The sequence below is a fragment of the Oryzias latipes genome, chromosome 23, assembly GCF_002234675.1.
Source record: "Oryzias latipes chromosome 23, ASM223467v1".
Taxonomy (NCBI): Eukaryota; Metazoa; Chordata; class Actinopteri; order Beloniformes; family Adrianichthyidae; genus Oryzias; species Oryzias latipes.
Window position 1 is genome coordinate 2,578,731 of NC_019881.2, and position 26,585 is coordinate 2,605,315.

General features: G+C 45.6%; 2 protein-coding genes across 4 annotated transcripts in view; one reads left to right on the forward strand and one right to left on the reverse strand.

Moving 5' to 3' along the window:
- plxnc1 (plexin C1) overlaps positions 1 to 17,780 on the forward strand; it is a 62,106-nt gene extending 44,326 nt beyond the window's left edge. For both annotated transcript variants that reach the window (XM_023952137.1, XM_023952138.1), the window contains exons 22-31: positions 1,283 to 1,451; positions 2,083 to 2,183; positions 3,911 to 3,986; positions 7,374 to 7,408; positions 7,477 to 7,572; positions 7,653 to 7,816; positions 7,900 to 8,047; positions 8,125 to 8,265; positions 9,692 to 9,766; positions 17,466 to 17,780. In XM_023952137.1, the coding sequence (XP_023807905.1) occupies positions 1,283 to 1,451; positions 2,083 to 2,183; positions 3,911 to 3,986; positions 7,374 to 7,408; positions 7,477 to 7,572; positions 7,653 to 7,816; positions 7,900 to 8,047; positions 8,125 to 8,265; positions 9,692 to 9,766; positions 17,466 to 17,570 (1,110 nt within the window). In that variant the 3' untranslated portion in view covers positions 17,571 to 17,780. The remainder of the gene's footprint in view (positions 1 to 1,282; positions 1,452 to 2,082; positions 2,184 to 3,910; positions 3,987 to 7,373; positions 7,409 to 7,476; positions 7,573 to 7,652; positions 7,817 to 7,899; positions 8,048 to 8,124; positions 8,266 to 9,691; positions 9,767 to 17,465) is intronic.
- On the reverse strand, positions 17,767 to 26,548 carry cep83 (centrosomal protein 83). 2 transcript variants are annotated; one of them, XM_004082854.4, is made up of 16 exons: positions 26,446 to 26,548; positions 25,428 to 25,632; positions 25,201 to 25,351; positions 25,025 to 25,117; positions 23,614 to 23,745; positions 23,291 to 23,542; positions 23,083 to 23,214; positions 22,342 to 22,456; positions 21,431 to 21,575; positions 21,213 to 21,362; positions 21,043 to 21,118; positions 18,882 to 19,039; positions 18,681 to 18,810; positions 18,499 to 18,602; positions 18,239 to 18,428; positions 17,767 to 18,035 (listed from the first exon to the last, which is right to left on the reverse strand). In XM_004082854.4, exons 2-16 carry the CDS (start codon positions 25,625 to 25,627, stop codon positions 17,916 to 17,918), a joined length of 2,148 nt encoding a protein of 715 aa, XP_004082902.1. In that variant the 5' UTR covers positions 25,628 to 25,632; positions 26,446 to 26,548; the 3' UTR covers positions 17,767 to 17,915. The 2 variants fall into 2 exon arrangements, with proteins under 2 accessions (XP_004082902.1, XP_023807908.1); XM_023952140.1 differs by lacking the exon at positions 26,446 to 26,548 and adding an exon at positions 26,234 to 26,405.
- Positions 26,549 to 26,585: the final 37 nt, after the last annotated feature.

Below are 26,585 nucleotides of genomic sequence, written 5' to 3' on the forward strand. Positions count from 1 at the left end.
GCCCGTAGATTTCATCTATAAGCCAACTTGGTCACTGCTCATGCATCTTCATAAAAATGAAACGTACCATTGTCGTATTTGTAAGGATAATGCAAGTTGCACACACTAACGACGTACAGCTGTACGGTGCCCATAACCCTTGTGCTATCTTAGATGACCCCCCCCTTCCATTGACGTGTTCTCCCTACCATGACAAAGGTGGATAAAGGTGGAAAGATTTCATGTAATCCATGGACACCAGTGAAGATCACAAATCATTGAAGAAAAAAGGTTCAAAGCACTGTCTACTGGGTCTAGATGACCCAACTCCCAATGTTAAAGTGCCTAGGATAGATCAAGGGTTAAGGGAAATTAGCTTAGATATCCACTATATTACCAAAAGTATTCACTCACCTGCCTTGACTCACACATGAATTGAAGTCCCATTCATTCCTAACCCATAGAGTTCAAGATGATATCGGTCCACCTTTAGACAAAAAATACAGTGATGTAGCAGGGACACAGGCGCTTCAATCAGCGGGCCACAACCTCCCCACACTGCATCGACTCGACTAGATCCACGTAGGACTTTGCTGTCCTTCTGCCCGCTATATTATTTTGGGGGTGTGAGGGGTTGGAAGCTAACGGTCTTGTCCATAACTCGGAGGTGATTTTCTGAAGAACTGCTGCCACTCTGCAGAAACTATGTCCTAGAAAACAACACAGGTTGTTTGTATTTCCAAACGTTTGTAAAGATGGATGTGCATGTAAATGGTAAATACGTGTAAAGCGCTTTCTACCTTCCTAGAAGGCCCAAAGCGCTTTACCGTCACAGTCTCATTCACACATTGGTGGCGGCTCCGCTGCCGCGACAAGCAATCTGGGGTTCAGTGTCTTGCCCAAGGACACATGGGCGGGCAAGGCGGGGTTCAAACCTGCAATATTATGATCAGGGGTTGACCACCCTACCACTGCACCACGGCCGCCCTGATATGTTATGCATATAAAAGGAAAGAGTTTAGCTGATCACTGCTACTTCCACAGAGACAGTGTGTGTGTTGTCTAAATGTGTGTCCAAACCAACAAGTAAACAACAATGAATGTCAAATCCATTCACATTTGAGTTTCCTAAAGTTCAGCCCACTGCCCACACCTCTCTGTGTGAACATTCAATTTCAATTTCTATGTATGTGTCAACATTGTAGATCTTGACAAATAAAGTTACTTACTTGACTTGACTAGAACGTTGTAGCACACTGGATGGTCACATGACCTCTGGAGGTGTCCGTGTTTGTGTTTGCAGAAGCTGAAGGTGTTGTTTGCCGTGGGCAGTAGTGGGGAAGTGAGCGAGCCTCTGGACGTGGACGCTCTGACCTGTGACACGGTGGAGCAGCTGAAGGAGAAGATTCTGACCTCCTTCAAAGCCAAGTTTGGTTTTCCCTACAACTGCCCCCTCCAGGATCTCTGTGTGGGTACGTGACGCAGCCCTTCCTCCTTAATTCTGGGGCTAGTCGCTGATGAACCCCGCTCTGTGGGGGCAACTGTCGCAGTGTAGAACTGGGTTCCAATCTGCAGAGAAATGGGGTTCCTTCTAGCTGCTCTCACCTGGATACTGTTCTGCACTGACATTTCTTCCACTGATAACAAGTCCCATACCATCACACTGCCTCCTCTGTGCAATCATCATAGATTTCTACGTTTTTTTATTGTAAAATACAGTTTTGACCAAATAAACACTATGGCTTCTAAGGTTGACCTTTTCTTGAAAATGCTTACCACGAACACAGTCTGTGACATTTTCCCTTAAATGGGGGTTGGGCTTCAGTTTGGTCACAATAAAAAAACAATCTGGATCGCTAGAACACCAGCCTGATGGTTGAGGTTTAAAGATGTTCTAGATCCATTTTAATTCAATAAATTGGATCCATTTAAATTATTCAAAATGAACCAATATTGACTATGATTCATCACAAATTGTTCAAATGAATCGTTAAACCCTTTGCAAAAAAAGGAGACTAATGAAGAAATGAACTATCTTTCCTGAATCGTCCATGAACTTTGAGTAAAAATGTGTGGAAAACAGTTTCTTTTTATTTTCACCAGAATATGAGAAGGAAGGAACCTTCATTCCCCTTCAGGAAGTAGATGCCAGTTCTGAGGTCATTGGGGAGGTGACCATGCTCAACACTCTGACGCATTACAAGGTAAAAAAACCGGAGTTGCTTTAACGCTACTGTTGAAACCCGCGGTTTGCTCTTGTTCCCTAAAACAGAAGATCAGTTAGGCGTTAAAGAAGCCACTGACATCCCACACCCACTCACACACACACACACACACACACACACCACACACACACACACACACAACAGATCCAGTTATCAGAGCTCTGTTTTTGGTTCCGTTTACATTTCCTTTCTCCTAGTCAAATGGGTGGGAATGCTCCTAATTTTCACCCTTTTACCCTTTACCTTTGGTTTGCATATCATCTCAGAGATGAACCACAGATCAAACTGTCTGGTACAATCATGAGTTCCCAATAAAAGCTGGGGGAAGTGGAAAAAACAGCCAAAGAGGAAAATTAATTCCATTAATTAAGAGTTTCCTTTCCAAAGAATGTCAACACTGAAGCTACTGCCAGGTGTTAAAGGGTTAATGCGAAGTTATCTAGCTTGACCTTTGCTAAATAATAATCCCTGCATTGTTATTTTTTATTGTAAGAGAAACTCTGGACACCCTGTTCCTGTAAACTCAGACGTCACACATGTAACCCTTGTGCTATCTTAGATGACCCCCCCCTTACATTGAGGTGTTCTCCCTACCATGACAAAGGTGGATAAAGGTGGAAAGATTTCATGTAATCCATGGACACCAGTGAAGATCACAAATCATTGAAGAAAAAAGGTTCAGAGCACTGTGTAGTGGGTCTAGATGACCCAACTCCCAATGTTAACGTACCTAGGATAGCACAAGGGTTGAACAAGTTTTTCAGCAAACTCCTGGCCACTAAAACCCTTGCTGTACCAAAAGCAACTTAGTGTTGACTCCAGCTAGATGCTGAGTTTTCATCACAAAACTGTTGTTTGTGACAAAGCTCAAACACATCCTGAACACTTCTATCAATAGCTGCGGTTACATGGCAAAGTAATCAGAATAAACGCCTGATCAGAATAAAAATGTGCCGTGTAAACACAGCGTTTGGAATACTCTGCCGCTGTCAGACTCATTCCAATCAATATTTCTGTCCGATGGAGATAGGTGGGTTATGGCGATTGTTGACCCGATCGTGGTGCATGTAAATGGTTCATTCCGGTCGTGGGTCACTACTGCTCTGGCTTTGCGTCATGCATTGACGGTGCGGCGCTCCAGAAAAGCTTTGGAGCTCAAACAGGACCGCTCTGCGTGAGCGAGCTGCAGGTTTGAGGGGGGTTTTAAAGGCGGAAGTGCCGCTTCGGGCAGTCCTGAGAAACCGTGTAAACAATCATTTGTGTTTCCAATAGACAAAATAAAGGCTGATGTTACTCCCACATATATGTTTAGTCAAGATGCACATTACGGCTTTGACAACATGGATTGTAACTGCGTCCACGGCTAAATGTTGTTGTTAGCACGTATTAGCCTAATCCTAACCCTTCTCCCGGCTCTGGGCGTCCAAGAAAACAAGCCAACAAGCACTTGATAATAATCATCTCCCTCTATGCTGCAGCTTGTTTGTTTACAAACAAACTCAATATTTCTTCTTCTACGGCCATTTTGCGCATGTCCAAATGATTTATTCCGTCCAAAAGTGTGGCGTTTGTAAACGTTTGTTCTCATTGGATCAAGTTTTTCTGGGACCATGTACACAGTTTTGATCCAACCAAAGATATTTTTCACATGGAACCGCGGCTTATGTCAAAAATGAACCACATGTGTTATTTTTTTTCTCATGTAGGTGAACGACGGAGCTACAATCAAAGTGCTTTCCAAGAAAACTCACCCTCCTGTTAGCCCACAAGGGAGTGTGAAAGGTAATCCTCCACACACACATGACTAAACACTGGACAACTTACAAATGAGATGCACAAAAGTGTATAAAAATATAAACGGACAGGATTTTTTCTTTAAAAGCAGCTTCAAAAACATCCCCTTTGTAAACGGAGTGGTGATGACAGTAGATATTATCAATCATGATCCGTTGGCTGATTTAATACGTTTTTGCACACGACGATGTAATATTGACTCATAAAAAAAAAACAACTCACTAATCCAGTGACTTAAATTTGATCTGTTCATTATTTTGTGTAGCTGTATTATAAAGAATACACTGTTAACCAATTTAACATTGTCTCAGTACAGCAAGTCTTCATTTATAACATAAGTTATAGATTAGTTATTTTCAGCATGAAGTTTTTCCCGCCAGAAGTGTTATTTATTAATTTCGCAGAGGCAGCCATTTTGAAATGAGAAGGAAAAGTTTTTCTACTGCCCCTAGTGGACAGATGATGAACTACAGGACAGAAAACATGAATCAAGTTCTGAACAGTATTGGTTTGGGTTGTAGGGTCCAGATTAATCCATGTTAACATGCCTTGGAGGCACGTAACCATGGAGGCACGTGGAGGCACGTAACCAGGACCCCACAAGATAGCACAAGATAGCACAAAAGTTATGGAAAGTTTGGATCATTTGGTCTCAGAAATGTGTATCAGATATGTTACGAATGGTAACACAATATTAACGACAACCAAAAGGCAGTTATAGATTAAGGTTGTAGATATGAAAGGCTGCAGGATGTTGGAAATTCTTTAGCGCGTGTTACAGGAAGTTAAGGACTGAAGTTCAGCTCAGTTACAAACCGTCACACAACACCCTCAGTAGAGGCAAATACCAAAAAACACTGGAAAGGAAACAACGAAACCCTCAACAGACTGTCCACATCTACAGAGACGACCCTAAACACACAACAAACATGCAATTCAAGAGTCTTTCATAGAAGAGACATGGCAGGCGGGATTTCAATAAGACAAACTGTGACCCTCTTACAGTGGGGTTGACTCTTTTTTCACACTTTTTTTCATTAGAATCTGAGAGGACAGGAGAGAGACATAAACACTGGAACAGCTGCTGTGACGAGTCAGACGCAGCAGAAGTGACATTCAGAAAAACAGCAGGCACAGAAATCAAGGAGGAAAACACCCACTTATGCAGGAATGACCCCGAGCAGCAGCACCACTACCCCGGCTAAGGGTCACCCTGATAACAGTCCCTAACTAGGGTTTAAGGTCCCGGTCCAATTACGGTTTGATCTATTGTCAAAGCATTCTCAGTGGTCCTGTAATTACCATGATGCCGTCTTGAACCTACATCAGAACACCTGTGTCGTTATCTAGGACAGAGTTTCTACTAGGGATGTGTATCGGCAAGAGTTTGGCGATATGATACGTATCCTGATACACGTATCACAATATGATATGTACCGGAACACATTTTCTTTTTTTTTTTAAATAGTATGACTATTGTATGAAAAAATATGAATATGCCTTTCATTGTAATAAATGGGGATGTTCATTGTACGTAATAATTACAACGTTAAGCCCTGCAACTGAATCTCAAAGACAAGTTGCTTTTACTCTGAATTCATTGTGCTTTTATTTTGGTAACTTAAAATATATTTGTTCTTATAGGAAACAGTTAACTTTGTCTGATTCACACAACAACCTATATTTCAGTATAAAAACAATTAAACAGAATGAATGTGTCTTAAGCAATAAGGTTCTAAACCAGAGGTGGGCACTGAGGGCCGCAGTCCTGCATGTTTTCCAGCATACCCTGCTCTGGCATGTTCTTATTTGCTGGACACACCTGAACCAGGTAATCAGCCATGAGTAGGGCAAGAGTATCTGGAAATCATGCAGACACACCGGCCCTCGAGGGCTGGAATTGCCCACCCCTGTTCTAAACGTATTATTGAGGAAATAGAGTTCTGTTCATTTTCAACATGAATGTAGATTTTCCAGAACTTTTAAACGGTTCAGGAGTCTGAACGGTGCATCAATAATGAAGGAGATGCAGCTCCACTTTCTCACACGTGGAAGTAAAGACGGATTTCACCGCTCATCGCCATGACGATGGCCTTTCTTCAGAGCATTGGACACATCACTCTGATCCATCAGAACTAGAATCTATTGCTGGGAGGTTCTGCAGAACTTTGACCCGCTTTGCCGACAGCATTTTGTCTCCGTGCATCAGCCGCTGTGCAGCTGCAGAGCTGCACTGGTTCTGATCTGAACTACAAAGAACCACAATCCGGGTTTTTATGGTACTGACAGCAACATGGAACAGAGTTTCTGTTCGGTACCATCCCAGTAAAAACCAAGAAGTTCATGTCTCAGAACAACAGAACCAGCTGCTTCTCTGAGATCTTGTTGTTTTGTGTTGTAGAGCTGCTCTAAGTGGCTCAGTGTTCTCTGCTGCCAACTAGTGGTTGGAGGTTGAAGTGGAAAACAAGAGTCAGACACTGAAGGACGCTCAGGAATAATGAAATAAATAAGAAATATTGTCCTGACAGCATTTTATATTGATTCAAATATTGGTAAATGAAACATCGCCAAATCTATTTTCCTGTACGCCCTTAGTTTTCTACAGAGCGTCAGGAGTTCATGAGAAAAATGAGTTGTGGGCAGTACTGTGGGTGTGGAGTAACCCCTCCCTCACTTCCCATCATCCCTTGGTTTAAACTCTTTCCATCTAGCTTGCAGCCCCCTCACACCCTCCTTTTGATCCAGATGTCAGCTCAGACGAGGTGAACAAAGACGAACATGGAGTCTACAGAGTCTACAGTGGAACGCTGACTGCAGAATCTACATCACTGCACTGCTTTTTCCAACAGCGTCTGATCCTAAATCACATCAACTTGAATTAAAAAAAAACTCAGAAACACAATTTTAAGCTCAATTTCCTGCATACATGTCCTCCATCATAAGACAAATGCTGCAAGAACATGTTAAAAACACCAAAAACACCACTTATACCAGCGTGGGTCATTTGGGTTGACATGGGTTCTGTGTCACAAACGAAAATCGAGTTCGATCCCCAATAGAAGAGCGTGCTGCCGTCCATGTAGAGAATTCTAGGAACAACCAGTGATCTGGAGACTGAAAGCAAACCGGTGAACGATGGAAAAGAGAAAACGTCTTTCAGACGTGCCGTCTGCTTTTGGACAAACTGAAAGAGACGAAGCGAATGATCAGCCCATTCTCCTCATGTCGATCCTCTCGCTATTTATGAGGCTTCAAAGCCTTTTTAGTGTAAAAACTGGGTTGTGTTGTTTTTCTGAGGCTTCTGATTCCGACTCAAAGATTTCATTCAAGCCCCAAATGTAGAACTGATTTGAAGTGTTTCATTTTTTCTCATAGATGACGAGAACTTTTCTGGAAAATACTTCCATTTGGTAAGAATCTTTTCCTGCACATTTGACCCATCATTACAACAAACCACTAACTTGAAGTCCTGATCCAGATCAACCCAGATGTGGACGAGGACCAGAGGAAGAACCCGGAGAGGAAGAAGTTGAAAGTGAAGGAGGTGCACCTCACCAAGCTGCTCTCCACCAAGGTACGAGCCAGCGCCGCCAAATGAAGCCGGAACCGAAGCCTGAATCGTATCCAGCGCCGTCTTTTCCGTCTCCCTTCCAGGTGGCCGTGCATTCGTTTGTGGCAAACCTCTTCAGGTCCATCTGGGGGGTGTCCCACGGCAGACCCCCCCCTGCCATCAAATACTACTTTGATTTCTTGGACGCTCAAGCAGACAGCATGAAGATCACAGACCCAGATGTTCTGCACATCTGGAAGACCAACAGGTGGGTGTGTTGGACCGGTGGGTCAAAGGTCAGAGCAGCGAAATGCAGCGATGCGCCTGCTGACGTCTCATTTGCCCCACCAGTTTGCCTCTGCGCTTCTGGGTCAACATCCTGAAGAACCCGCAGTTCGTCTTTGACCTGGAGAAGACTCCGCACCTGGACGGCTGCCTGTCGGTCATCGCCCAGGCCTTCATGGACTCCTTCTCTCTGAGTGAGACTCAGCTGGGAAAGGTAAGGCGCAGCGGACGCCCTATCGGTCTGACCGAGCGGAGAGGCGGCCTCACACTGAAGGTGTTCCCGTCCTTCAGGGCGCCCCCACCAACAAGCTCCTCTACGCCCGAGACATTCCCACCTTCAAGCAGGAAGTGAAGGCGTACTACAAACTGATCCGAGACCTGCCGCCGGGGCAGGACGCGGACTTCAAAAATTTCCTACGAGAAGAATCAAAGGTAAAACTACCTTTACGCTACTGCCTAACAGTGTAGCCACAAGGGGGCCCAAGTCTGGATCTCCCTGTGCCGGTCCCCAGCCCGGATAAAATACAGCAGGGCTGCTCATTCCTGGTCCTGGAGATCCACCGCCCTGTATGTTTTCCAGCTCTCCCTGCACTGCTAGCTGCTGATTACCTGGACTAGGTGTGTTCATTCAGTCAGAATGTTGAGCTAATCAGCAGCTAGCAGGACTTGAAGATCTGGAACAGTCAGGGTGGAGGATCTCCAGGACCAGGAATGAGCAGCCCTAAAATGCAGGGATGTGTCAGGAAGGGCTCCGGCATAAAAATCCAAAAATCCAACCACCTGTGGGAATCTGGGAAAAAGCTGGTTCTCTGTGGCGACCCTGAAGGGCCACGGTCAAAACAATAAAACAAAGGTTCATCTGCCACGGTTCATCCGAATGGATTTAGATTTCAAGGCACAGAGACGCTTCACAGAAGGTTGACCATAAATCTGTGGAGCCTCTTCCAAAAGCTTGCCTTTTTATTCACACTGTCTATTCAAAATCCCAAGTTTTATCCATCCATCCATCTACCGATCTATCCATCCATCTATTCATCTATCATCCATCCATTCATTCATTTATCCTCATCCATCATCCATCCATCTATTCATCTGTTTATCCATCATCCATCCGTTCATCCTCATCCATTCATCCTCCATTCATCCATCCATCCATCTACCGATCTATCCATCCATCTATTCATCTATCATCCATCCATTCATTCATTTATCCTCATCCATCCATTCATCCTCCGTTCATCCATCCATCCATCCTCCATTCATTCATCCTCATCCATCCATTCATTCATTCATCTTCATCCATCCATCCATCCTCCATTCATCCATCCATCCATCCATTTATTCATCCTCATCCATCCATTCATTCATCCAATCATAATCCATCTATCTATTCATCAGTTCATCTATCATCCATCATCCATCCATTCATCCATCCATCCATCATCCATCTATTCATTCATCCTCATCCTTCCATTCATTCATCCTCATCCATTCATTCATCCTCATCCATCCATTCATTCATTCATCTTCATCCATCCATCCATCCTCCATTCATCCATCCATCCATCATCCATCTATTCATTCATCCTCATCCATTCATTCATCCTCATCCATCCATCCATCATCCATCCATCCATCCATCCATCCATCTTCAGGAGCCAACCTAACTACTGGAGGGCAAAGGTCGGGTCCACCCCGAATGGGTCGGCAGTTTGTCACACGGCCATCATAACTGTCATTTATGATCAGAAATATTCTTTAACATTTGTTTTTCTTATTGTCTTGTTGTAAAAACATAATAGTTGTCCTGAAAAATGCGTCAGGAATCTCAACAGTGACTCTTTGCTTGTGATTTCAGAAACACGAGAACGAGTTCTGTGAAGCTGCGGCCCTCAAAGAGCTCTACAAATACGTCCAGCAGTACTTCAAAGAGGTCAGTGGTTCTCCGCCGTCTTCTTCTCGCTCAGCCTCTGTGGCGATGAGACAAATCCAGATCCTCTGGACTCGTTCCCATGAAAAAGCTGTTTGCAACAGGCTCTTCTGGCAGCTAATGAGAGAGCATGTAAACAGAGAGCTCTCTGCAACAAGAAAGGAAGAGGGTTGCCAACAGTCCCGCCCAGAACTCAGAGGTGAATCTCAAATGGACCTCTGCCGCTCTGCAGAAACTACGTCCTAGAAAACGACACAGGTCTTTGGTTAAAAATGACGTCATCATAATGAAAGAACCACTGGACGCACTTTGACACTAAAACAAAGGATGAGACTGTAAATCTGATAACTACAGGCAGCTGTGACGACCCAGGGGGGCGGGGCATCCAGAAGGCACAGCCAACCGGCACAGAACAAAGCAAATAAGGAAACCAACAACTTCCTAATTTTTCTTCCTTCTTTGCTCTTATGAAGTGATATTTTCAGATCAGAATCTCAATGTGGATTTTAAATTAAGTCACATTTAACTGAACCTCCATGCATAACCCCCCCTCCCCCAAAATAGCAAGCAAAAACCATGACACTGCCAACGCCATGCTTGACAGTTGGTCCATTTTTTTCCATTCAAACACATAAATGCACACCACAAACACACAAACACATACAGTGAGGTCAATAAGTATTTTATCACCGTGTGATTTAGCAAGTTCTCCCAACTAGGAAATCATGAAGGGGTCTAAAATTTTCATCATAGGTGCATTTCCATAGTGAACAGAATGTGAAGAAACATTCAGAAATCATGTTGTACAATTGTTTTAAACAATTTATTTGTATATTACTGTGACAAATAAGTATTTGATCACTTGATTATCAGGTAGATTTCTAACCAGCAAAGACCTGCTGTTCTGCTTTTAAATTGTCCAACTCCACTCTGCCCATGATTCTACATTAGTGGCACCTGTTTGAGGCGGTTAGCTTGCATAAAGGCACCTGTGCCCCCCCCAATCAGTCAGAAGTCTAACTACCGACATGGGTAAAACCAAAGAGCTGTCAAAAGACACAAGAAACAAAATTGTAGACCTTCACAAAGCTGGAAGTGGCTACGGAGCAATTGCCAAGCAGCTTGGTGAGAAAAGAACAACTGTTGGAGCATTTGTCAGAAAATGGAAGAGGCTAATGATGACTGTCAATGTCCCTCGGACTGGGGCCCCTCGCAAGATCTCACCTGGTGGGTTCACCTGCTGCAGTCAGCCCATGTCAAGGCCCGTCTGAAGTTTGCCACTGACCATCTTGATGATCCAGAGGAGTCATGGGAGAAAGTCTTGTGGTCAGATGAGACCAAAATTGAACTTTTTGGTCTTAACTCCATTCGGCGTGTTTGGAGGAGGAAGGAGGAGGAGCATCATCCCAAGAACAACATACCTACAGTGAAGCACAGGGGTGGAAGCATCATGCTCTGGGAGTGTGTTTCTGCACAGGGGACAGGACGACTGCACTGTATTAAGGAGAGGATGAACGGGGCTCTGTATTGTGAGATATTGGGCAAAAACCTCCGTACCTCAGTCAGAGCGTTGAAGATGAGTCGTGGCTGGGTCTTTCAGCGTGACCATGACCCGAAGCACACAGCCGAGAAAACCAAGGAGTGGCTCCGTAAGAAGAATATCAAGGTTCTGGAGTGGCCTAGCCCAGTGTTTTTCAACTAGTGTGCCGTGGGAAATTGCCCTCATTCACTGATCTAAAACATTTTCCATCTCCAGGATTTCAGCTCTGTGTTCATCCAAACAGGCCCTGATAAAACACTGAGTAGTTAGGAACATGAAAGATCATTAAATACTTTTTTCTTTGTGTTTATTTGATTCTATTAAAGACATTTTGATAAGAATGACGATTTAGCCGCAGCTACAGCTGTATTAGGAAAGTCCCGCCCCTTTAACTGTCTCCGCCAATCATTCCTGGAGGCTTAATCACACGTCATCAGTCTGACCAATCAGAAGTGGTTAAAGTCTTCACTTCCTTGTTCCGATTCTGCTCATTAAGTCTCTCAGTTCTAACAAAAATACCAGCTAAAGCTCGTCTTTAGCGCTGTAGCTTTCCACAGAATCCGGTGTCAGACCGTGGAACAAGTGAACAAAACCATGAAGCTCAGAGAAGAGAGTCTGTCTGCCGTCACTACATCTCCCATGATGCATTGGGTTAAAGTGAAGGTCTTAGCGCACAATGAGTCTCTCTTCTTAACGTCTTAAAACAACGAACACACAAACAGTTTTTGAATCTTTTAACTTAACTTTTAATACATCTTTTAGAAAAAACAACTGCAGCTTCCAGCTTTTTCTGCAACAATTATCACCCAAATGCATGTGAGATTGTAAAGGGGCTGTAGACCAATACAGACTGAGCTTTTCCTTTTTTTTGGATGCTGGTGTGCCGCGGGATTTTTGTCAAGGTTAAAGTGTGCCGTGGCTCGATAGTCGCAGCAATTCGTACCAATAATAATCTTTCACCTTTTTTTAAGCTGGGACGTGGAACAAGGCAAGGATGTCCCTTATCACCTTTATTATTCGCTTTGGTCATTGAACCTCTAGCAATTACTCTTCGAGGTGATGATTCTATTAAAGGTATTCAGAGAGGGGATTCTGAACACAAAGTATCTCTGTACGCGGATGACACATTACTATATATATCTGATCCCCTATACAGCCTTCCTCATTTATTCACACTTTTGCGTGAGTTTGGAAAAATATCAGGTTATAAAATAAATATGCACAAAAGTGAACTGATGCCCATAAATCCTGTTGCACTAAAAGATGTGTCAAATTCCATACCATTTAAATTAAGCCAGCATAAATTCAAGTATCTAGGGATTTGGATCACAAGCAATTATAAACATATGTACAAAACAAACTTTATTCCATTGTTAGATAGTGTAAAACAAGATCTGCAACGCTGGCAATCCTTACCAATTTATTTAGGAGGCAGAATTAATGTTGTTAAAATGAACATCATACCTAAGTTTCTATATCTTTTTCAGTCTATACCTTTATTTTTAACAAAAACATTCTTTTCTAACCTAGACAAACTGATTTCATCATTTATATGGAATGGGAAGACTGCCCGCATTCGCAAAAATATTTTACAATACCACAAAGATTATGGGGGAATGTCACTTCCCAATTTCCAATACTATTACTGGGCAGCAAATATCCGTACATTACTTTATTGGCTAGAGACATCAAGTCATAAGGATCTTAAATGGTTAAATTTTGAACGAATGTCATGTCAATCTGCCTCTTTACACTCTCTACTTTGTTCAACAATACCACTGTCACAATCCCTCGACAAAATTTCACAGAACCCAGTAGTTAAACATGCACTTAAAATCTGGGCACAATTTAGGAGAAGCCTGCACCTTAAAAATATGTCAATCTATGCCCCAGTTGTGAAAAATATTATGTTTCTCCCTTCCATAACTGATAACTCTTTTACATATTGGTCCACAAATGGTCTGAGAACCCTGAAGGATCTGTTCATCGAAGGTCAATTTGTTTCATTTCAGAGACTAAAAAGTGAATTTAAAATTCCTGATGTTCACTTCTTCAGATACCTTCAACTTCGAAGTTTTCTATCTACCACATTCACCCATTTCCCTTCGCGACCACCAGACTCACTTCTTGAAAACATCTTGACCTTTAATCCACAGTCAAAAGGACTCATCAGCAAAATATACACTGCAATCAACTCATCAAACACAGATCCACTGACTCATACCAAAAGAAAGTGGGAAGAAGATTTGGCTACGGACCTATCAGAGGATGTATGGCAGACTGCTCTTCAGAATATTTATTCATCCTCTATATGCTTAAGACAAAGGGTTATACAATTCAAGGTGGTTCACAGACTGCATTGGTCCAAAGTAAAGTTAGCTAAAATCAAACCAGACCTTAATGCTAATTGTGATCGTTGTGATAGGGTACCAGGTACACTTTCGCATATGTTTTGGTTTTGTCCGACACTAAGGGCCTTCTGGCACAACATCTTTCAACTTCTCTCTGACGCATTGGGGACACACATGGCTCCTGAGGCCTCAATTGCAATTTTTGGTGTATCAGAGTTCTCTCTGCGGCTTCCAAGTAAATCCAAAAGTGTGATCGCTTTCACTACACTTCTGGCCAGGAGGCTAATCCTCCTACACTGGAAAAACAAACAACCCCCTACTTTTAGGAAATATCTTGTGGATCTTATGTGCCATCTTACCGTAGAAAAAATCAGATATTCAATGAAGGGTTGTACTGCAGGGTTTTTTAATGTCTGGCAGCCAGTTCTGAGCAAGATCAAAGATATTGATCCATCGCTTCTTTCTGAGGGGTAACACTGTTACTCCATTCAGCAAAATCTTTTTTTATTGTATTTAATTATTTTTCTTTAGGGTGCAACAGGGGGGGTTTGTTTGTTTGTTTGGGGTATTAAGGGGAAAAAAAAAAAAAAAAAAAAAAAAAAAAAAAAAAAGTTTGAATGTCTTTTACACTGTATATGTTGCTGAATACTCAAATAAAAAGAAACTTGTGAAAAAAAAAAAAAAAGTGTGCCGTGGCTCAAAAAAGGTTGAAAAACACTGGCCTAGCCAGTCTCCAGACCTAAATCCAATAGAGAATCTTTGGAGGGAGCTGAAACTTTGTGTTGCTCAGCGACAACCCCGAACCCTGACAGATCTAGAGAAGATCTGTATGGAGGAATGGGCCAAAATCCCTGCTGCAGTGTGTAGAAACCTAGTGAAGAACTACAGGAACCGTTTCACCTCTGGAATTGTTAACAAAGGCTTCTGAACCAAATATTAAAGTTGTTTACTCAAGTGATCAAATACTTATTGACCTCACTGTATGTGCACACCACAAAAAACACACATACAGGCACACCACAAACACACAAACACACACATGCACACCAGAAACACACATACATGCACACCACAAACACACAAACATGCACACCACAAACACACAAACACATACATGCACACCACAAACACACACACACATACATGCACACCACAAACACACACACATACATGCACACCACAAACACGCACACACATACATGCACACCACAAACACGCACACACATACATGCACACCACAAACACACACACACATACATGCACACCACAAACACACACACACATACGTGCACACCACAAACACACACACACATACATGCACACCACAAACACACAAACACATACATGCACACCAGGAACAAACACACAAACACACACATGCACACCAGAAACACACATACATGCACACCACAAACACACAAACATGCACACCACAAACACACAAACATGCACACCACAAACACACAAACACATACATGCACACCACAAACACACAAACACATACATGCACACCACAAACACACAAACACATACATGCACACCACAAACACACATACATGCACACCACAAACACACATACATGCACACCACAAAAAACACACACACACATACATGCACACCACAAACACACACACACACACATACATGCACACCACAAACACACACACACATACATGCACACCACAAACACACAAACACATACACGCACACCAGGAACAAACACACAAACACACACATGCACACCACAAACACACAAACACATACATGCACACCACAAACACACAAACACATACACGCACACCAGGAACAAACACACAAACACATACACGCACACCAGGAACAAACACACAAACACACACATGCACACCACAAACACACAAACACATACATGCACACCACAAACACACACACACAAACATGCACACCACAAACACACACACACATACATGCACACCACAAACACACAAACACACACACCACAAACACACAAACACATACATGCACACCACAAACACACATACATGCACACCGCAAACACACAAACACATACATGCACACCAGGAACAAACACACAAACACATACATGCACACCACAAACACACAAACACATACATGCACACCAGAAACACACATACATGCACACCACAAACACACACACACATACATACACACCACAAACACACACACACATACATGCACACCACAAACACACATACATGCACACCACAAACACACACACACATACATGCACACCACAAACACACACACACATACATGCACACCACAAACACACAAACACATACATGCACACCAGGAACAAACACACAAACACACACATGCACACCAGAAACACACATACATGCACACCACAAACACACAAACACATACATGCACACCACAAACACACAAACACATACATGCACACCACAAACACACATACATGCACACCACAAACACACATACATGCACACCGCAAACACACAAACACACACATACACACCACAAACACACATACATGCACACCAGGAACACACAAACACGTACATGCACACCAGGAACACACGCACATACATACACACCACAGACGCACACACAGATTTATGCACACAACAAACGCACACATTCATGTAGACTACAAACGTGTGACGCACGTTTACAACACGCCTTAAGCATGTGGTGTCCCCCAGTACCAGCGATGTTCTCCGCCTTCAGGTAGGAGGTTTGCTGGGAAATGTCAACACGGTGCAAATCTGTTTTTTTTTTCACAGCTCTATTCCGATAAATGAGAAACTTTGTGTCATAGAACTCCGGCCAACTACAAACTCAAGCATTCGTTTCTCCTCCATGATCCATTTTCAAATAGTTGGTACTTTTGTGGATCACAAAAGACGCCATCGGTTCATCACCACCAAATCCGTGTCCCTGATTGGTCAAAGTTCAGCTGTTTTACCTCTCAGCGCGTTCATTTTGTAGCAAAACGGTAAAAGAAACTAGCGTAGAAACGAGCGAGTGTGTTATGGACACGGAAGCCCGAAACGCGCATTTGTCTGTAGACGGTTCATTGGAAGCGCCGGCGTGATGGAAGCTTCCGGGATAGAAATAAGTCGGGTTTTTCTGCATGGAGGTGCACACACACCTGTATAGGCACACATGGATGTTCACACAAACACACGCGTGTGTTTGTGTGAACATCCATGTGTGCCTATACATGTGTGTGTGCACGTTTGCTGGCAAAAACCTCTTTTTAGACGATGGGCTGTTTGCTCTTTTGTGAAAACGTGCGATTTTTCTCAGATGTTTCGTCTCTCCTTTGATCTTTGTCTCTGTAACAGATTTGTTTGTCGTCACACGTGTCGCGTTTTAGCCCCGGTTGGATTTTCTTGGTATGTAGTCTGGCACGAGGCTGAAACCGTGCCGTTGAAGAGGTGAGACTTTTTGACTTCCTCTAGAAAAAAAAGAGCAGAGGAAAAAAAATAAAAATAACCTTCGTTCTGATGAATCCCGGAACAGAAAAAGCTGCGAAGCGTCTTTCTGGCTGAGCCGAGGCGTTGCACCAGCAGCTTTTGTTGTGAAATTCTGTCGTGAGCTGCAAGCAAAAGGGAAGCGACTTTAGAGATCTGCTTCCCTCGCTGCAGCGTTTCCTGTTTGGCTTCAGTTCCCCTCTTAGGACAGAAAAAGACCGCAGGTTGTGTTTTTTTTAAGGCGGCTGTCGCCCATTCTGGCTACTGCCGGTCAAAGGTGGGCGGGGCTCACCCTGGACAGGTCGCCAGTCTGCGGCGTGATCACACGCTCACTTTCGGTTCTTCTGCAGATAAAGGAGAAACTGGAGCAGAACGGCGCCCCCGCTGAGCTGACGGAGCAACTGCATCACGTCAAAGAGGCTTTTGACGGACTGAAGAGCTGCTCCTGGAACTGAACGCCGGACTCACTGAGGAAACGCGCTCCCGGAGCGTCCGACACCGGCCAGGGGGCGTCGGCATCAGAGTTTGCACACGAGTCCTGCAGGGAATCGAACCCTTTGAGGGGGCGATGTTTGACTTGAATAACAAAAAGAACTCCGCACAGCTCCATAAAAGACATATTTTCTGTACATTTACACATTTTTTAAATTAAAATGTAAACTAAATACAAAAACCCTGAGGTTGTTTTTTTCCAGTCTCACAGAATAATTAATAAAATTATGTAAAAAATTTACATTTAAATGGAAATGCACTGTTAAAAAAACAGATTTCCTGAGCTTTTGGTGAGAATGGCTCAGAGGTCAGAGGTCAGGCTGAGGATCCGCCTCCTTCTGCACCAGAGATCCCAGCTCCTCCAGCTGCTGCTGCTGGGCGCTCTCCAGGCTCTCCAGCCTGCGCCGCAGCACGGAGAAGTCGGCGTCCTGCAGCAGAAAGCGAGCGCCGATCAGGATAGATATCAGTCACAGTCAGAGCCAAGCTTCTGCTCTGGGCCGTTTCCTGTGAACTTTAACCCCTCCCTGACAGAAGATCCCCTTTTTAAAAAATCTGACTAAATTATCTTAAATGGGTCAAACAGCGAGCAGAACTTCATGAAAAAGGACCTAGCGGTCTTTCGGCTGCTTACTGGATCGTTGGACGGGAGCCTCTCTGACAGCAGGAGGGGGGCGGCGGCGGCAGAGGAGGTCAGCAGCGCCGGGCCGCCGCCAAAAACACCCTGACTGCCCAGCAGGAGGCGCCGGAACTCGTTGTGGCGGCGCTGCAGCTCCCTCAGGCGCCTGTGCAGCTGAGCGTGCTCCTCTGAGAGGGCCGGACGCCTGGACAGAGTCAGAGGTCGTCATCAGCAGCCGCTCGGCATCATGGGATGCCTCCGGGCGGGCGCCTTACTTCTTAGCGGCTGCAGCTTCCAGCTCCAGCTCCTCCAGCTTGGCCTCCAGCAGCTGAATTCTGTCCCTCAGCCTCTTCTCGCGGTTCTCGGTCTGGTGTTTCCTCTGAGATTTAAAAACGCATCAGCTGCAGCTCCTTAACTCCGCCTCTGAAGCTTCAGGTGAAAAAGGGGGCGTGGTTACCTTCTTCTGAGCCACAGCGGCTCTCTGCAGTTTCTCCTTGAGCTGCGAGTACTTCTGCTGCAGCCCCGCCTCTCTTTCCTGCAGCTTGTGCTTCTCCTCCAGCCACTCCACCCGCCGGTCCTCCTCCGCCCTGGAGCCAATGAGAGTCGCGCTGTGAGATCGGCGGAGGCGAAGGCCCCGCCCCCCTGGGAGCCGCCGTACCTCTCTGCGTCGTGCTGGTTCCTCTCGGCCTGGACCCGCGCCGCCCGCAGCTCCTCCCTGGTTCGCTCCAGACTTTCCCGTAACCTGCGGTTCGCCTCCGTCAGGTCGCTCTCGGCGTCTGAGAGCACGCCCACTTTGGCGAGGAGCTCCTGGGTCTGCTGTGATGTTCAACACCAAGCTTTGGTTTACAGACCATGATTTTCACGTCAAGTTAGAGACTCACTGATGAAAATGCTGTTTTGTAGCTTTTTTTCTCAGGACAATCATGAAGACAATGAAGCTTGAAATTGTGTTTCTCAGGAGTCAACAGCAGACAAAAGTTTGATTTAAACTGTAAAATCAAAGAACAAAGTAAAGAAAGCGTCCTGGGCACACGTGTGATGGAAAGGACTGAAAATAAAAAGTTAAACTTTTTGCTGTGGTGACATGTGCGAGACTTGACCACAGAAAGAGTAGGGAGGAGTTTGTGGAATGTTAAGGACCGCCTCCCAGCAGCTGGATGCTCCTGTGGCCGGAAAGGAGGAAACGAGCTGTGAACCTCACCAGGGGCCTCATTTATAAAGGTGGCGTACGCACAAAAGAAGGCGTACGCCACTCTCTACGCAATAATTGAGATTTATAAAAAGCAACTTGACGGGAAAATGTGCGGTCCTTCACGCAAGCTCTGACCCAGGTGTACGCACAAAAACGGGTTAAATGAGAAACGGCGACGCCGTCTGCAGATGGAAGAAACACGTGAAAGTGAAAATGACAATCCTGCCTCTCAGAAATAACATGAAGACTTCACAAAGCAAGTCTTACAATTAACAGCAACACGAACACCCGTTTGATCGATCAGCAGTAAAACTAACAAAAAAATCAAACGAAAATTACAACAGAAATTCAAATGAACACTTATTTGCAAAAAGAAAAGTGAAATATGTTCTGCAATATTGGCATGTTGTGCAATTCATCCTCATAAATAATATATTTAACAGAACGAAATAATGTACAAAACTGATATTCCCGTCAGTGTGTCCGTCTGGCGGAGCAGATATAGGTGCAATTAGACAGACAGACAGACAGACAGACAGTCTATAATAAAATGCCCCATCACAATGCGTAATGACGCACAATGGCTGATCTTGCGCTCTTAGAAGATGTGGCAAATGGAAGAATTCGGAGTGAACGCATCTTTAGGCAGCAAGAAGACGTGCTGGCAAACGAGGACGACTGGCTTATGAGCCGGTTCCGACTTCCTCGAGCCGACCTGTTGGACCTCTGCGGGCTTTTGGGAAGAGGAGCACTCGGAGGAACCACGCCGTGCCAGTCCCAATTCAAGTCCTAACAACACTAGGATTTCCCCCCCCCCCCGTGGCAGAGACACTCGGGCGATGGAGCGCTAGACTTTTTTTGCCTCGACTTTGATGTCCGACCATTTCTTCTTTATTTGGGCCACGGTCCGAGGTTGTGAGGCTGCAGCATTTACGGCGTCTGCCACCGTTTGCCGCTCACGTGCCTTTTTGGCATTAGTAAGGCCCACACTGTGCCCTCCAAACAACACTTTTCTCCTCTTTTCCACCTCGCCAACGATAAATTCTACTTCACATTGAGTGAAGTTAAGTTTTTTTCATTTCCTCTCTGTGTTTGCCATGGTTTCGCAATCAATGAATATTCATTTGTGGGCGTTTCACGGACTATTTATGGGCAACTATGGGCGTGTCATGAAGCCGCAAAAGCTGCGCTGCATTTAGAATTGGTTGTGATTTATTAAGGGAAAGATGCGTAGGATGTGCGTGCGCACGGTTTTATAAATCCGAATATTTCTGTGCGTACGCACGTCCTATGTTTCATCCGTACGCCACTTCTGACGCAAATCCTACGCAAAGTTTTATAAATGAGGCCCCTGGAGGGGATCTGGATCTCCTCCTTAGGAGGATTTGGAACCAAAAGTCTGATCTTCATTTGTTTAATTTAGTTTGTATGTTTTTACCTTTGCCATCTATAGGAACATCGATGAGGATTGTGGGTTTCTCTTTCATCAACAGAAGCATACGTGCGTGTGTATGTAAACATACATGTGTTTGTTTGTCTGCATGCACTACACATGCATGTGTTTCTGTGCGTTTTTGGTGTGCATGAATGTGTGAACCTCCATGTGTGCACACGTGTGTGTTGTTACCTGCTGCAGGTCCGATAGCTCCGCCCTCCGTCTCTCCTGCTCCTCCAGCTGCAGACTCTGCTGCTGCAGCTTCATCCTGAAATCAGACCACAAGCCTCCATCTCTGCTGCTGCTGGCAGAAACAGAGCTTCCCTCCATGAATCCGTCATTATGAGCTGCTGGACTGTCACCTGAGGTTCTGCAGCTCCCTCCGTGCTAACTCCTCCCCCTGCTGGGCGCTGTGCACGCGCTCCTCCCACTCCTCCCTCAGCGCCTGCTCTGAAGCGTCCTGCAGCGCCCTCTGCTGTTCCAGGGCCGACAGTCGGTTCTCCATCTCCAGCCTGGCGGTGGAAAACGCTTCAAGTGGCTGAAAACAGGAAGTGAAATTAGGCGTGAATCCGGTTCTCACTTCTCCTCGTGCAGCGCCGCCGTTCTGCGCTGCTCCTCCTCCCGAGCAGACTGCACCCTCTTGACGGCGTCCCTCTCCTTTTCCATGAGGACCTCCTTGCTTCTGCTCACGGCGGCCTTCAGCACCTCCACGTCTGTCTGCAGACCTGACACACACAGGGGGGCGAGGCAGGGGTGAAGCACAGACAGGACCATTGACCATACATGACAACTGACTGACTCCTCCCCCCTGGCGTCCCAAACAGGAAGTACCCGCTGGTTCCAAGCAGCCAAAATCCCATCTACAGAGAAATAAACCGCTGTGACTCCGTCGTTCTGTTGGTCAGAAGAAGCATTCTGGATCTGATTGCTTTTTCTTTATCATGTTCTAAATAATCCTAAAAATATTTTCATGATATTTCTTTGTAGAGGAATTCATTCAGTAAAAGTGTTCGCTCTCACGTCAAACTTTTTAAATTCTTGATTGACAGAGTCTTCCGAGTTAGTTTAGTGGACTTTGAACACGCTCACTCCTGATTGGTGAGACTGGTTGCCATAGAAACGTAGATTCAGACCGACTGACATGTTCCTGGCTCCAACATGGTGGCTGAATTGACCTTATTTGGTTGGAGCCAGGACTACCGCATTCTCACAACCGTGAGGCGCACTGAAGAGTTGTAAACTTTCTCCAAAATATACGGAGCGCCTAATGTGTTGTTGTGAGGGATGCAGCAGATGAGGACTTTGATGGATAAATCACAACCAGCTCATTTTTACTCCTGCTTCCTTTTTCAAACACACACTAGTATGTGTGTTTTGTGTGTTAACGTGCCCGCGCCCTAAGACCCAGTGCGCCCAGTGGTCGGGAAGATCCGGTAAGTCGTTTTGGGTCCTGTTCCTGTCAGTGGTGTGAGCGTCAGAAGTGGGGCGTACCATCGTTCTGCCCCTGCAGGGTGTCCCTCTCCCTCTCCAGCTCGGCCTTGGAGCGAGCACACTCCAGGCGGACCCGGTCCACCTCCAGCTTGTGGGAATGCTTCAGGCTCTCCATCTGCGGGCAAAACAAAGCAAACATTTGCTCTAAGAAACTAAAACATTCTTACAGACCGACTCCAACGGTAATGGTGGTTTGCGTGTTTTTAACATGTTCTTGTTGCGTTTTTCAGATGACGTTGGACATATGTAAAGAAAATTAAGCTCAAAATTGCATTTCTGAGTATTTTTATTTAAAGTTTGAAAACGATTGTGACGTAGAAAAGAAGCTGCTCCGCCCCTTTCTGATCATCCACCTGCAGACAAACGGATCCGTGAACGTCTTTGTTTTCCTGGTCTGAGCTGGAATCTGGATCAGAACTGGATCGCTCTGATGTCGCTGCCATTTTTGTTGCACCGCTAACGTTAGGCTGGAGGTGTGAGGGGCAGTAAGCTAGCAGGAGAGAGTGAAAACAGATGGGTGACGGGAAGGGGGGGCGTGATTGCTGCATGCCAACAGTCCAGCCCAAAACTCAGAGGTGAATTCCTGATGAACTCCTGCAGAAACTATGTTGTAGAAAACGGCTCAGGTCTGCTCTGATAACAGATCAACAGCTGATCGGAGGACTTCTAGACTCACGTCTGATGCAGCATAAGCTGGGGGGGGTTGAGCATTTCTGGAATGTCTGGATTCGGGGCGTTTACCTGGCAGGACAGCGCGCTGACCTCTCGCTCGGCTTTGTGCAGTCGCCCGGTCAGCTGGTCGCTCTGTTCCAGGCTCTGGTGAAGTTCGCCCTCCGTCCGCTCCAGCTGCAGGCGCAGCGACTGCCGCTCCGCCTGCAGCAGCAGCAGCAATGAGTCAGATCTGTTTCTGTTTTGGCGCTCCAGCCGCGGCAGAACGACGGCGCCTCACCTCCAGTGACTTCACCGCCGCCTGGGACTCCGTGAGCTGCCTGGTCTGGATCCGCTGCACGCTCTCGGCCTGCTGGCCCGAGTTCTCCTTCAGGGCTCGGAGCTCCGCCACCTCCGCCTCCAGGCCTCTCATGCGCAGGTGGAGCTGGGCTTTCTCCCTCAGCAGAGCCTCCACTCGCTGCCCGTCCTGCAGCCGGTCCGAGTCCCGACGCTGAGCCATCAGCTCCTCTCTGTCCTTCTCCAGACGGGCGATCTGACGGCACAGCGGCGAAGCTTTCAGACAAAGCGGCGCTGCAGACGCCTGCAGGCGCAGTCGCAGCCCACCTCTGCCTCGTAGCAGATCCTCCTCTCCTCCAGCACCCGGCTGTGCTCCTCTCTCTGCTGCTCCCACTGGGACTGCAGGAAGGTGTAGTCGTACCGCAGCTTGTTGTACTCGGACCTGTACTTCTCCGCCTCCTGCAGGAGAATCACAGCCAACCAATCAGAGGAGGAGACGACGACGAGCACGAAAAAAAAAAGGAGGTTCATGTCTCCCCGTCTGTTGACAGAAGATCTGCATGTTCCTTACTGAAATAAAGATCAAGAATCATTGACCTAAACTGTGTTCATTTGAATGTTCATCACCAAAGGGGATGAATAAACGCTTCCTGCTTTTTCTACCACGGTCCGTGAGAATCCTCCGTTCTGATTGGCTGCAGGGTGTCCATGAAAAAGTGATAATGGACACCAGAGAAAGACGTTCCAGTCACAGAGTGTTGGACATGATGGCGCTGGCATAAACGGTAATTGGAAACGTGGAACAGATTAAAATGTCTCTATGGTTACTAAAACTAACCACTAAAAAACTATACAGTGCAGCACTATGTAGTGCCCTGGATTTTAAAACCAATTCGGACACAATGCTCACTATTTTTTGTTGTTTTTTAAACGGCGGATATGACGTTGGCGATTTCACAAAGTTAAAATCTAATTCATATGAGCATTTTACGAGGACTATTCATGAATCCACTGAGTTCTGAAGATAAAAACATTGATGGTTTATTTAAAAAATACATTTTTTGGGGCAAAAACTGTTCCGACGCAATGCATTGTGGTCTAAATCCAGTGAGCATTGATGCACACTGGTTTTTGGCAGAGACTTGTGACTCGGACAGCACTAGAAAATGGTGAACGCGCTAAATAGTGAAGGAATTCAGACACAACGCTAGTCAACGTTTTCTATGGCAACCACTCTCACCAATCAGGAGTGAGCTTGTTGGAAGGCCACGCCCCTGACATTTGGTAACTGACTACATGAATTCTGTCAAACAATTTGAACGTTCCAGGTGAGACTAGATATTAATATGTGATTGGTGAGTTTAGAACTAGAATAACTTAAATAAAAATGAGAATTATCAAGAATGCGTTATCAACACAGCAAGAATGGTTCTTCAGACCAAGCGAATGGCAGCTGTTTATTTCGCTTTAGAAGTCTTTGGGATTTTGGCTTCTTGGAGCCAGTGGGTACTTCCTGTTTGGAACGCCAGGGGGAGGAGTCACTCGGTCCAGTTCTCTTATACAGTCAATGATTCAGAAACTACTACGGTTAAACTATTTTTGCTTTTCCTCTTCCCGACAGGTAAACTGGCCTTGATTCTTACCTGAGAGCATTCGGCTCAGACTGTCACAGTACTAAACGGAGCTTTTAATTTTTTGTTTTTCATTATTAGTTTGCACTTTTCCATGGCTGGCCTACCTCCTCCAGCTTGTTGAACCTCTCCCTCACCGGAGCCTCCATCTCCTGCTGCACCTGAGCTCTGAGCAGCTCCAACCTCTCGGGAGTCATCACCTGTTGAACGCCACATGGCAGATCTACATCAGGGCTCTTTGCAACAGTGGGTTAGAAAGCTCCAGCTGGAGACGAAGGCCCACCTTCAGCCGGAGCTGATCCAGCTCCCTGCTTTTGTCCAGCAGCTGTCCTCTCAGCTCCGCCTGCAGCAGCTGCGTCTTCTCCTGCAGAGACTGCCGGTCGCTCAGCAGCCGCTTCAGCTCTGTCTGCGCCCGCACGAATTCATCCTGCAGGCTGCCGACGTCCACAAAAAGAACATCACGACTGATGGAATCGTTTTACCAACCCACTGCCAGGGGTTCTCCTGTACCTGGTGTGCTCCGCTTTCAGGGTCTGGTAGTTGGTTTTGTGGGTTTCGCTCTTCATCCTCTCGTCGATGAGCATCTTGTGCAGCTCCTTCTCCGCCCCCTCCAGCCCCACAGAAAGCCCCAGCACGGCCGCATGCTTCCCCACGCCGGGTTCCAGGCCCTGGACCGGCGGAACCGACCAGCCAGGGGTCGGGGAGGTCATCTCACCTGAGCGGGAACAGGAGAAAAGATCACAGGAAGCTGGTCGACTCCAAAGCAGAGCTCTGAAGGAGCTGCCAGGAGGCTTTTAGGGCTCAGTCAGCTGCTCCAGAAGGTTTTGTTGTCAGTATCCATGGTGGCCTCCAGAGGAGTCACCCAAGCCTGTTATTACAATCAGCCTGCAGTCTGCTGTCAGGGAGATGAAGCCGCCTCGAGTGATTAGCTGTTCCCCCTCAGGACAGCCGCCTCTGCTGGGGATACCTGCCTGATTAGACTGCGCGAGCAGAACAAGCCACTCAAGTGTCCGGATTTCTCCTGAAGGCACCGCCATGCGAACGATTAAACTTGATGAAGAAACGACATAAACTGAAGAAGCTCGGAGCTTTAGGTCCCAACAGTGATTGATGCCAATATCTGAGCGCTTTCATTAAACGTGGATTGTAAATCACAAAGATTTCAAACAGGCCGGTGCTCCGTTTGTTTATTTTTTTGAATCTGGCGCGCGCACCGCAACATGCTAACTAGCTTAGGTACTACGTCCGCTATTGGACAATCTTTAACTCTTAACTTGGCAAAACCCCTGAAACGGAATTTAAACATTCCTGCTCACATATAATTGGTGATTTTGGTAAAAGAACCAACATCTGAGCTGTGGAAAAAAGAAAAGAAAAAAATTAACGTTAACATAAGCTAACTTCAAACAAATTAAGCTAATAACTTACACAGACTGGCGTATTTAAAGACGCAAAGCATATATTATAAAGTTGTATTTTCTTCTTCTCTTTCAAACACAAAAGATTTATTTGAACAAAATAACCCCACCTTCTTATCCCGAGACGGCTGTGGGTCGTTCTCTACTGTTTACAGCTAGCTACCTGCTACCGGCTAGCGAATACGAACTACAAACCTCGGAATTATGGGTATTTTTTTTTTTTTTTTTACAATTTAAACCCTTCATTTGC